The sequence below is a fragment of the Schistocerca serialis genome, chromosome 5, assembly GCF_023864345.2.
Source record: "Schistocerca serialis cubense isolate TAMUIC-IGC-003099 chromosome 5, iqSchSeri2.2, whole genome shotgun sequence".
NCBI classification, from domain to species: Eukaryota; Metazoa; Arthropoda; class Insecta; order Orthoptera; family Acrididae; genus Schistocerca; species Schistocerca serialis.
In genome coordinates, this window is record NC_064642.1 from 401,047,136 (window position 1) to 401,060,854 (window position 13,719).

The following is a 13,719-nucleotide window of genomic DNA, read 5'->3' on the forward strand; positions in this document are numbered from 1 at the left end:
TACAAGCAGGTTTACTTTGTGTACAATCATTTCTTGATATCACTTGAGATAATATTTTAGGGCAACTCAGCTGAGTCACTAACAATATTTTAATTCCAGAAGGGCATCATTTGCATCTTACATGGCACTAATGTATACCCTTCCTTGATAAGCTGGGAATTATGAAACTATTGTAGGGCATCTACTAACCCATTAGATTTATTGCTGACAATGTACACTTGTTTCAAAGGAATGGCTGTAGGAACACAATAAATATGAGATAGAGAAACAATCTGTAAATGTGGGGCACATCCTTGCCAATCATCGAGAAATGTATGTTTTCTGCAAAACAGTTTTTCAAAAGATTTTTGAAAGAAATGATAGGCCCTGACAACTAACAAATTTCCAGGGGCAGATTCAAAGCTTTTATTTTGCGAACTACATCCAGTAATTATGAACATGTGTATCACCGACCAATGGGTATGACATTCATAATTAAAAACTACTATTTATTTCTTTCCTGTATATGTATGAAGTCTTGATTTTCATATATAAAAAACAAAATACACTCGAAACTTTCTATTTCCAGCACAATATTACAGCACTCGCAGCAGAGATAATTTAAAACTTCCTGCACACTGTTTACAATTCTATGCTCAAACACCACAGTATATGAGGTTAAAAATTTGCAACAAACTAAAATTTCTCTTCACTCTTTTAGCACAAAAATAATATTGCTCTACTGAAGAACTGATAAATGATAATTTTCAATTTTGAACATGGGAATTATTATCATTATTATCATTATTATTATTATTATTATTATTTTTAAAGCAAGAACTGTTGCGAGTGTTGTGTATATGTGTTATAATAATGGATGTAAAATACAGTAACTTTTGTATTTTAATACTTCATCATGAATCTAGAAATGTATTCTGTACAACAAATCAATTTTAAAACTGTATGTCATGAAATGAACCATTTAATTGTGATTAATATTTCTATAATTCAATTCACTTTAGTAAGTTCAATAACAACAATCTTATGTTATTCTTGGTCTGTTGTCTTCCCACATGATTTCAGGCAATTTTTGGTAAGATCCCTAACAATAGCTCCTGCTCTCATCACCAATACAAAATTAGTATTTCATAACAAGAATAGCTATTATTACAACCACTAAATTGTTGTTCACTTAACGAGGTGAGATATTCAATTATCTTGTGAGAATGTTACATTGGTCGCACAAAATAAATAATGGTACCAATCAGTTTACATATCGCAAGACAATGCTCTCTATAATTAAACACAAGCCCTCAAAGACTGATGAATTGCTTGGTCATTTTCCAAACATGTGATGCATTTACACACAATGAAAGAATGTCTGGATCATATTTTATTTTTTCACATAACACATTCTGGGAGTTGGCAATCACCACATTCTGTTATAAAAACAAGATAATATAAAACTAATACCTTAACATCATTACATTTCTTTTATTTGGTCACCTACCTTTTGCTTCCTATGCTATACTGAAATACTTTGGTTGCTGTTAACGATGTCAGTATCATTTTAGATACTTCTGAGATTTTAATTTCTTTTTTGGCTAATTCCTGTGGCAGAAGCAGATTATGGCAGTCTGCTAAAATCAAACAGTCTGTTTGGAAAAATAGAATGGAACTAATACAGATCTTTGATTGTACAAGTGTGCTATGGGTGCTATCTCTATGAAGAACTTCCATACTTTATATCTGCAACTATTATCAAGCGCAAGAAGGACCAAGAATACAAAAATCTATTTTCAAACCTCTCCTCCCATCTTTTTACTGGGGATAACTATTTCTCAGTCAATGTGCCAAGCATCAGTCATGTGGTAGAGTAAGTGCTGATTTGAGGACGTTTACCCATACAAGTGGCTTATCATTTGGCCTCACCCCTCCCCCCTTTTCTATCACACACATTCAATGAAAACATCATTAAAAAAATCACTTCTCAATACAATAATCTCACAAGGTGATGAGGTATTCTAGAGAGATTTTCCAACTCAATAAATCATAAATTTGGTGATATATCTAACACATCACTATCACATGGAATTTTCAATGGCAGTTCTGTTGTAAGATTATTAAGTTTGACAAAGGCAGTTTCACTAGCAAATATTTTACTTACAGGATATGAACTCTTCAGTGGCAAAACCAAGAGTTTTTATAAAACTCAAGGATATTTCAAATCTTCTATGGAATAACAGTTTACATTGAACCCTTAAAGATTTTTCTTTTTACTATAACACTTCCTCCAGTGGAAAAGTTAAGCACATAAATAAACAAAGAAATACTGATTTGCTTTCTGCACATAGCAAATTAAATCAAAATTTGTTCAAGAAATTTCATCAGAATATCAGCCAACTGGTTCTTTTGATCCATTTGTCACAACATAATACTTTGCCAGAGTTCCACTTAAATGCTTGTCAACAGTAAAATCAGCATCACTGTAAATTCTCAAATATTCCTCTCTGTAATAAATAATATGATAATTTAAAGTGCAACTCAATGCCCGTCCTCAGTAGCTGATTAAAACTATAGCGTGAACAGTGTTATTCATCACAAAAGTTATATATCTGGATGACTTCTATTGAAAAATACACAAGACATTCAATTGCCTCATGACAGGAGACAGAGGATGAAACTGCATCATTTTGATTGTTCTCTTCATGTTCAATGGGAACTGAGATCATAATGGACTCAACCAGTTGAAATCTTTCCAATATCTGTTCAGTGTATTTTTCTTCACTTACCATAAACGCTGCATTCTCATTTTTCTTTGTTTTCATGCCAAGGAAACTATCAAGTGTAAGTGTTAATACATCAAATTCACATTGTAAAATATTCAGAAAAGCAATAACAGTCATGACTTCCATCAGCTGCAACTTTTTTTATGTAGAACCCAGTGGTTTGACAGTAATCTCAGGTTTTCAAATCTCGTCCAATGCATTCCTCAACAATCAGTCTTCCCTTCTCATTCCATCTGTAAGTCTCCCTTGGCCCAGTGTTTTGGGTAACTTTTCTGAATTCTTCCCCTTTTCCTAAACCTTATCAGTCATTTTCCTTCAACCCTCCTCCTTCCCCTTATTCCCTTCTGCCAAAAGAAGGAGCCACTTGTTCCAAAAGCTTGCAAACTTTAATACCTTTTGTGTGTGTGTGTGTGTGTGTGTGTTCTCCTTACACTGAATGGTGAGCAGATTTTTCATCTGTCCAATTACATCATATTTTGAGAACCGACCAACTAGTACGAGGACTCGAGATTCATTTTTGGTAGTCATGAAAGTACACTTCCTGTATAAGCGGTTTTTTTGGTGGCATAATAATGCGACTTTGGAAGTGCACTTTTAGGTAAATATTGCTGCTCATTTCACTCACAGAGAATTAAGCTATGCTTTTAGGTTCCCGCCTAACAACACATTCAGAAATCGCGAAGTATTCACAAAAAAAAGCAAAGTAGTTTTGACAAGCATGACTGTAAACATTCACTGTTATAAAATTTAGCTGCAATTTTCAAATATGCCATAATTTACAATCCATATGATGCAAACTTAAATTCCTATGAATGAAGAAAACAACAGTTAGCTAACTTTATTTAGGAACGGGAAGAAATGAAGAACAACATTATCATTCGTTATCAACATCTCACTCATGATTGATTGTCTCGATTCCCTATGCTTCACTGCGCCATTACCAAAAGCTGCATGTCACATAAAAACAGTCAACAACGTAAGTGCACTTTAACTACTCAAACGTACCACAGGTTGTAAGGGCTTTTGGTGGGAACTGAAGACCTACCAGTATGATTCGAGACATGGACTTCTATATTGCAGTGTCTGCTCACAATACTTTTGATAATTTTTGTTCAGCATCAAACATGCAGTTCAATAATTATTCTATTTTCATGTTAGGCCACACTATTTTGTTCAGGAGGAGAGGGTGGAGAAATCAATAATTCTGTTCCCTTATCTACAAGTAATTCCTTTACTTCCTGGTTATTAAATTCTTTCCCTCATCACTTCTAAATTGTTAAACGACATGGCCACTGGTTTGAACTCCATTTAAAAACTGTTTAAGCAGATAATACACTTCATTTTCCAGTTTCAAAAAGAAAATTCAACTGAATTTGCTGAAATCGTCTTTAAAACATACGTTATATAAGTATTCCGTGATAGTCAAATTTATTTGACCTTCTGACACTCAAAACAAAACTTAAGTTCAACTACACAACACTTCGCTGGCTGTAGCGCCAAGGAGAAATCAGAGTCACTAGTAGAGAATACAAGTCCAAACCACTGCCAACCAGTCGATACCGACGTGTCGCAAGTTTCCAACCAGGGAGGCCACAGTACGGTTCGGTCGTCATGAATCCAGCACCCGGGTAGCAGCACAGTCATCGGCGAAGATTGAACTGGTTAAATGGGTTCAGGGAGCTAGCTTAAATCCACAGGTCCGGCCAATCAGAGTGTTGGTAGACGGCGCCCTTATACGGTTGTTCACTCTGGTGGCAAGGGCAGCACCACCAGGGTAATCTGCATCGATAGTGGTGTGTACGCTGCCGCTAACCCTGCGACGACGCGTTCACTTGCGCCAGTTGCTGACATCGTGTGCGGCGCCAGCGGTACTCGCTGTGTGTCGCGCATGTTGTGGCACGCCACGCCGAGCTGACGGCTGCTGTGCAGCGGCCGATACGACAGTTATCTTGAGCATACCCAGAGAAGGTGTGGTCGAATAAAATTTGGTTGGACTTTCAAGGAATTAATTACCAAGAGTGAATGTGCAACCAAGTTTTTGTCACCCTCACATAGGTCAACCAACACATGCACCGATGGAGAATGTTGTGTAGAACATCAATGCTGTCACTGTGTATCGCAACCCATATCTATTATTGCTGCACATTGTATATCAATTCGGCATACAACAGAATACAACAAAACAACAATTTTGACTACCACTAATTTATTTTGGGGTAGCATTATTAAAGATTCCATGGAGATACAAATGGCAGAAATCCTTATTACTGACAGCAACTGCCAACTGCACAACATACGGAATTCCACTATTTTCAGAATTTGTTCTCAGCAAAGGCAACAGAATATGCCAAGGGCCATGGTGAGCAGCAACCCAGCAGACAGTCAGTGCAAAATGTGTACAGTGCACTAACAAATTGTGTGGCAAGAGTAGCCCATGCCAGTCACCAACAGTTCACCTGAAGATGTTTGGCACATACCTAGATGAAATATTGTACGGAGTAGTGAACAATGACCATTTGCACTTACAAAACACCACCGAGCAGATTAGTTTTCACCAGGGATAATCTACACATTGACTAATTTTTACAATATATTCAATAAGGAATTGCTTTGTCTGTTTCAACATTTTTAGTAACTGAAATTGATTTATGGGCCTATAATGATCCATACAAGATTTTCTATGTAATGTAAATAACAACCAATACTAGTTTACTTAATATATAATGTCATTAATTACGAACAGTACAGTAATATTTGTACGGTGTCAAACACTATGCAGGAATACCCTAAACTCAATGCCACCCATATTTCAGTAAGTAAAGAGACTCTTCGCTTAAAGGTGAAAAGTAATGTTCTCAAACTAACTGTTCGTCAGTAGTGAAGGTATGCAGAACGTTTTTTTCATTTTCATTTGTAACAGTTACAAGCTTATCCTAAAATTCAAGAAAGATATTACATCATAATGTTAAACCTTCCCTTATAGAAGCCCTAAACTTTTTGTAAGTATTGCACTACATAAAATACAGAAGCTGCAAATCAATACCACTTCATTACCAGCCTATATGTATGTCTGCACAAAAACCTGTTGTGAGCAGACAAACAGAAACTAGCATGTTGTAAGTAACACAAGTGTGCTTTGTTTCTTTAATTTACTGTATACTCTTTAAAATCAGTATTTAAAAAATCTGATTAACATATTGTCACATTAAGAATATTTTGAAGAAAGGTTTAGACTACTTTGTGGATGATGGATCCAAAAAATGCTGCTATATTTGACAACACCTTGATGACAGTACTAGCACTACAGACAGTGTACAGATGCAGTCTGGATTATCAACAAAACTGGAATGTAGCAAGGATATATCAGCAATGTGAACTTTGTGCAGAAGGTTCCGAAAGCGGACGTAATTAGTTTCATACTTAACTTTAATCCCTTAATGATGAATGTCGCTCTTGATGGTACATGATTCACAATATTATCTGTTCAGAATAGTAACTGAATATGGCGCCTTGCCAGGTCGTAGCAAATGACGTAGCTGAAGACTATGCTAAGCTGTCGTCTTGGCAAATGAGAGCGTATGTAATCAGTGAACCATCGCTAGGAAAGTCGGCTGTACAACTGGGGCGAGTGCTACTGAGTCTCTCTAGACTAGACCTACTGTGTGGCGGCGCTCGGTCTGCAATCACTGATAGTGGCGACATGCGGGTCCAACGTATACTAACGGACCGCGGCCAATTTAAAGGCTGCCACCTAGCAAGTGTGGTGTCTGGCGGTGACACCACAGTATCATTTTATTTGAAGATGATATGATGAGATCAGTCTTGATATTTCATGGAGATTGCCACTGCAGATAAATGTCCGTTCTTTAATCTTATTTGCAGTGCAAGAGAGAGAAAGAGGAGGGGCACATACCTGTACTATTGTAGTTTGTAAGTGTGAGGGAGATATTGCACTCAGTTCCTTCAATGAGCAACAAGTTGTAAGGCATGCCCTGTGTATAGATGACTATTGGAAAAAAATGCGTACATACAATGTAGGTATGAAGGTCTAAAATGCTGAATTCTATACAGACAATCATCAATTAACTTCTTTTAGAGAAAAGTTGCTGCCAACAGAAATATTTCACGAATCCAGAGTTCTGATCAGTAAAGTGGTTTTTACAGAATGTAGAATTTTCACCTGTTCCACACAGACTATGCCGTAGTTATAGAAGTTATCTATAATGTCTTTGCTGAAAGTATACATACTTTCCTTTATTAGTTTCAGGCTCTACTCCTTATTATATTAAACATACCTTGGTTTTGAGCTAGTTGTAAATTATTATCACAAATGTTAATACACTATAGAGCTTTTGGGATTTCATTGTAGCACCTACTGAGGCAAAATTTTTCCATGCCGATCAAAACAATTGGTTAAGTCTTTGCATTAACAACATCATACACCGAAGTAATTTATTTATCTAAAATCAGTGACTATTCAAACACATTTACCTAATTTACACCAAATGTCTCAACACTTACTGAAACTACTGTTATGTAGAAACAAATGAACAAGCAGAGTACATTATCAATGATTCACTAACCTGTGAGTAGTTAGTTGTGTTACTCTGTTGTGAATTTATGTAACTGATGCTTGTAGGTACAGGATTGTCCACCTGAAAAGAAAGAGAAATCACACCTGTTATAATACACATACCAGAAACAATTTATCTGGATAAAGTCAAGCTGAATATATTTCTGTCAAAAGTATTTATTTCTAAAATACCAAATTAATGAAAATCTATAGTTTCAACACAGCTGCTGATAGTAATGTTTTCCCCCTACTGTCAGCCAATCATAATAAGCTTCAAAATGTGGCATTCATTAACTAAGATAATGATTGTAAACATTAGGGCACAAGAAATATTGCTTTACACCAGCATTCCATCATGCAAATTATTTGATGGGAAACTATATAATACCTCTACCAAATTAAGAAAAAATGCTAAAATCCAAACAATGAAAATTTTTAAGGTAGCTGTAAATTTGTTTAAATAAACTCACGTTATCATCAATAATTAGGAACTGTATATGAAGTTTCTATGTTACATAAATCCTTTGTATCATTCCTTCTGTAAATGCACGTTTGACCACAAGCCCATTTATATGAACAATCCTGAAACTTAACATTTTATGAGTCTCATAGACGGTTGTTCCAGAAGTGTACCTCCCTCATAACACTGCTCCTAAGATGACGCTCAGCAAGCCTGCACAGTACTTAACTTACTTGCTGATGGACATATACATTACATTAATATTTCTTCCATAGACCATGAATACATTTCGTAATGATGTGGAACATCTCACTTTAACATAAGTTTTCTTTACACAATGTAACAAATTTTTTTCAGTGACCACTTCATATCTAAAAATTCACGTAATTTGTTTTTAAATGTTGGTTGGCTATCTGTCAGACTTTTAATGCTATTTGGCAACTGACCAAAGATTTTTGTCACAGCACAATTCACCCCTTTCTGCGCCAAAGTCAGATTTAACACAGAATAGTGAAGATCATCCTTTCTTCTAATGTTGCAGTTATGCATTTCGCTATTATTTTTGAATTGGGATGGGTTACTAATAACAAATTTCATCAGTGAATATATGTATTGTAAAGGTGCTGTGAATATCCCAAGTTCCTTAACTAAATGTCTGCAAGGTGATCTTGGGTGGGCTCCAGCTATTCTGATTACACACTTTTGTGCAATAAATACTACTTCTCTTAATGATGAATTACCACAAAATATGATGTCATATGAAAGCAGTGTATGAAAACAGGCATAGTAGGCTAATTTACTGATATGTTTATCATCAAAATTTGCAATAAACCTAATAGCATAAGTAACTGAACCAAACCATTTCAGCATATCATCAATGTGTTTCTTCCAATTTAATTTCTCATCAGTGCACACACTCAAACATTTTGAATGTTTCTTTTTGATTAATCCTTAGAGAGTAACAACCACAAGTGACGCTCTTTAGCAGCAGACAACTGCTGTATTATGACAGATTTCCATTAACCAATGAAACTTCTTAGAGGACATTGTATTTCATGGTTATCTAAGTGTATTTCAATTAACATCAAAATATATTTTTACTATTTCATTACAGTGTTTGATCAACATTTGATAGTATGATAATAAATAAGTATTTATTGTTATTCAAATAGAAATTTACTTTCACAAAATGTGGACAGCTTTGCTGCATCACTGACTGTGTTAGTTGCTGTCACAAATGACCCCAAAAAGAACAGACACAAAGTTTGAGTAATATAAACAGAAGACGACTAATTTATAATTTTTCATTTTAATAATGTCTTATTTCTTGAGAACAGTTATTTCATCTACCATTACTACTCACACTTGTTCATTTATCATTATTCTGTAGTTTCTAGACAATTTGTTACAATTGTTCACCTTACTTCATCAGCCAGTACAATTAAATAATACCCCAGTTTTCTCTTCACAGAAGGATCATGGTCATACTTTATGACCAACTTTATTTCCATGTGTGAGTCACACTTTTACTCCAATCTGTTCCAATCACACATTGCTAAATTTTAATTTTGGTCCTCAACCTACAGCTTTTAAATTTCAGATCAGTTTTGGTGTTCTGATAAGTTTCAATCTACAAACATGCCTGAGCCACTGTTCAGTTTTTCAAGTTTTAAACCAAATCTTCATTCTTGAATGACTCTTTCTATTTAAACTGATTTCTATTCCATGATGAGTGGCCTCTCCTTGATACCATGCTTGTCACGAAATTCATATTACCTCCCTAGATTGTACTATCCTCTACTTTGGACATCCACCAAATTACCATAACATAAGAGGTGGGAGGCACTGCCAAGTTTAGCTCTTCACTTTGAGAGAGAGAATTTTCCGGCCAAATAAAATGTATTTTCCCACAATGTTTCATTTTACTTAATATTCTTCAGCATTTCTGAATCTGCTTCTGAGCTGTAAAAGTGCTATTTCTGTCAAAAATCATCCAAATCCCCAAGACACTATCCAAATTGAGTCCTGCCTGGAACAGTTCCGTCCTCCGCCACAGCAGGACCCACCTCCTCTTCCTCAAAATCACCCTCTCCAAACCTTCCAGGAATTTCTGACTTCCAGCCTTGCCTCTAAATCCTTCTTAAAAAACCTTAATCCTACTCCCAACATCACCACTGCTGAAGCCCAGGCTATCCGTGATCTGAAGGCTGACCGATCCATCGTCATTCTTCCGGCGGACAAGGGTTCCACGACCATGTACTTGATCGTCGGAAGTATGTGGCTGAGGGACTGCATCAGCTTTCAGACAACACCACATACAAAGTTTGCCAAGGCAATCCCATTCCTGATGTCCAGGCGGAGATCAAGGAATCCTCAGAACCTTACGCCCCCTACAAAACCTTTCACCCGACTCCATCAACCTCCTGACCCCACCGACACCCCGCACCCCTTCCTTCTACCTACTTCCTAAAATTCACAAACCCAATCATCCCGGCCGCCCCATTGTAGCTGGTTACCAAGCCCCCACAAAATGTATCTCTACCTACGTAGATCAACACCTTCAACCCATTACATGCAGTCTCCCATCCTTCATAAAAGACACCAACCACTTTCTCGAACGCCTGGAATTCTTACCCAATCTGTTACCTCCGGAAACCATCCTTGTAACCATTGATGCCACTTCCTTATACACAAATATTCCACACGTCCAGGGCCTTGCTGCGATGGAGCACTTCCTTTCACGCCGATCACCTGCCACCCTACCTAAAACCTCTTTCCTCATTACCTTAGCCAGCTGCATCCTGACCCACAACTTCTTCACTTTTGAAGGCCAGACATACCAACAATTAAAGGGAACAGCCATGGGTACCAGGATGGCCCCCTCGTACGCCAACCTATTCATGGGTCGCTTAGAGGAAGTTTGGTACAGATTTATTGATGACATCTTCATGATCTGGACTCACAGTGATGAAGAACTCCAGAATTTCCTCACCAACCTCAACTCCTTTGGTTCCATCAGATTCACCTGGTCCTACTCCAAATCCCATGCCACTTTCCTTGACGTTGACCTCCATCTGTCCAATGGCCAGCTTCACACGTCCGTCCACATCAAACCCACCATCAAGCAACAGTACCTCCATTATGACAGCTGCCACCCATTCCACATCAAACGGTCCCTTCCCTACAGCCTAGGTCTTCGTGGCAAACGAATCTGCTTCAGTCCGGAACCCCTGAACCATTACACCAACAATCTGAAAACAGCTTTCGCATCCCTCAACTACCCTCCCAACCTGGTACAGAAGCAAATAACCAGAGCCACTTCCTCATCCCCTCAAGCGCAGAACCTCCCACAGAAGAACCCCAAAAGTGCCCCACTTGTGACAGGATACTTTCTGGGACTGGATCAGACTCTGAATGTGGCTCTCCAGCAGGGATACGACTTCCTCAAATCCTGCCCTGAAATGAGATCCATCCTTCAATAAATCCTCCCCACTCCACCAAGAGTGTCTTTCCGCCGTCCACCTAACCTTCGTAACCTCTTAGTTCATCCCTATGAAATCCCCAAATCACCTTCCCTACCCTCTGGTTCCTACCCTTGTAACCGCCCCCGGTGTAAAACCTGTCCCATGCACCCTCCCACCACCACCTACTCCAGTCCTGTAACCCGGAAGGTGTACACAATCAAAGGCAGAGCCACGTGTGAAAGCACCCACGTGATTTACCAACTGACCTGCCTACACTGTGAAGCTTTCTATGTGGGAATGACCAGCAACAAACTGTCCATTCGCATGAATGGACACAGGCAGACAGTGTTTGTTGGTAATGAGGATCACCCTGTGGCTAAACATGCCTTGGTGCACGGCCAGCACACCTTGGCACAGTGTTACACCATCCGGGTTATCTGGATACTTCCCACTAACACCAACCTGTCAGAACTCTGGAGATGGGAACTTGGCCTTCAGTATATCCTCTCTTCTCATTATCCACCAGGCCTCAACCTCCGCTAATTTCAAGTTGCCGCCGCTCATACCTCACCTGTCTTTCAACAACATCTTTGGCTCTGTACTTCTGCCTCGACTGACATCTCTGCCAAAACTCTTTGCCTTTACAAATGTCCGCTTGTGTCTGTGTATGTGCAGTTGGATAAGGGTGTGTGTGCGAATGTATACCTGTCCTTTTTTCCCCCTAAGGTAAGTCGTTCCGCTCCCGGGATTGGAATGACTCCTTACCCTCTCCCTTAAAGCTCACATCCTTTCGTCTTTCCCTCTACTTCCCTCTTTCCTGATGAAGCAACCGTTGGTTGCAAAAGCTTGAATTTTGTGTGTATGTTTGTGTTTGTTTGTGTGTCTATCGACCTGCCAGCGCTTTCATTTGGTAAGTCACATCATCTTTGTTTTTAGATATATTTTTCCCACATGGAATGTTTCCCTCTATTATATCCAAAAATCATAAAAATATACACAATAACTGCACCTATCATTTCATTCAATGCAAGCTTTTCCCCAGCTTTTAAGGGAGATAAGTCACACATTTATAAACTTAAAGAGTGCACACAAGTGATAAACTGGCCCATTGTTGAGCTCATGCACTTCTCACTAAGTTATCTCTGATTCCTGTGCCAGTGTGTTTCTCTGGGAAAAAGGGATCTTTTACTCAATGAACATGCCTTCTAACTTTGTTTGCACATTCCACAATTTTATTAAGGTTACACCATATTCTAAAACGTTAATTTTACATTTTCCAGTTGTTGATGCAGACACAGTTCTGTCAATCCCTAAAGACTGCCCATTGCTTTAACAGTCACTGCTGCAAATTCAGAAATTGGAGGCAGTTAACCTTTCACAGTCTTATTTGTACTATCAAAAACAGCAGTGAGCGACAGGAATAACTTGTCACTGAAACAATAACCATTACACTTGAAAATACTTGAAGTGTGAGCATGAGTCAGTCAGCTTTTAACCACCACATCTTACATGTACTGAGGTTCTTAATATTTATTTTCCATCAAAATCTCAAAGAGATGTCACACCAAATGCTGTATTAATTTTCAAAGAAAGACTATTTCAGTAAATATCTTCAACCACGCCATTACATTTCATAGTTCCTTGCTATCACAGGCGTTTGCCCTTGAAAATAATAATTTTCTTCCATCCAAACCCAACAGCTTACCATTTGGAAGGATAAAGAGACATAAAAATGAACTGGATCTAATCCAGTTTCAATCATTATTGAGCTTTTCCCTTTCACTAAAGGAATTTCATTATGCTGTGACCAACATATTTTTCAATGCAAAAGAAAAAGAAAAACTTATAAAAAAATTTCAGGTCTAAGTAAAAGTTAGCTCGGTAAAGGAGCAATTTTCTTCCCCCCCCCCCCCCCCCCCTTCTTCTTCACACAGAAGACGATCAGCTAAATACTAGCTGCCAAAGCAATAACTAAAGCTGGCCTCAGATGGCTACACTATTTTTCTTTAAAAATTGTAAGGGGTCAAATTTGCAGCATTTGATATATTTAAAAAAATTTCCAAGGATACAGATCATTTGGAAAATTAAGTATAACATATACATGAACCAACAGTAAGATGCAGGAAACAATACAAAAGTGAATGAGACTATTCAAATTCCAGAATGCTGTTATATAAAATTCTGCAAATGACCTACCTCATCTTTTCTAATTCCAAAATGCTGTTATATAAAATTGTGCAAATGACCTGCCTCATCTTTTCTAAGTGGAAAAAGTCAAATTCATTAGAGAGAATACTTATGCTCCAACAGAATAAGAACTAACAAGGAAATTTTAGTGGGAAACACACAATAAGACAAACAGAAATGACATTTTGATTCAAAGACAACAATTACACGGAAGTCATTGCAATTTATGGTGGTCTCCTGGACTTCATGAAAGGTGGGACATGGCTC

General features: G+C 37.7%; 1 protein-coding gene across 2 annotated transcripts in view; it reads right to left on the reverse strand.

The window, feature by feature from the left end:
- LOC126481180 (CREB-regulated transcription coactivator 1-like) overlaps nucleotides 1-13,719 on the reverse strand; it is a 388,693-nt gene that overhangs the window by 42,585 nt on the left and 332,389 nt on the right. For both annotated transcript variants that reach the window (XM_050104753.1, XM_050104752.1), the window contains one exon: nucleotides 7,352-7,423. In XM_050104753.1, the coding sequence (XP_049960710.1) occupies nucleotides 7,352-7,423 (72 nt within the window). The remainder of the gene's footprint in view (nucleotides 1-7,351; nucleotides 7,424-13,719) is intronic.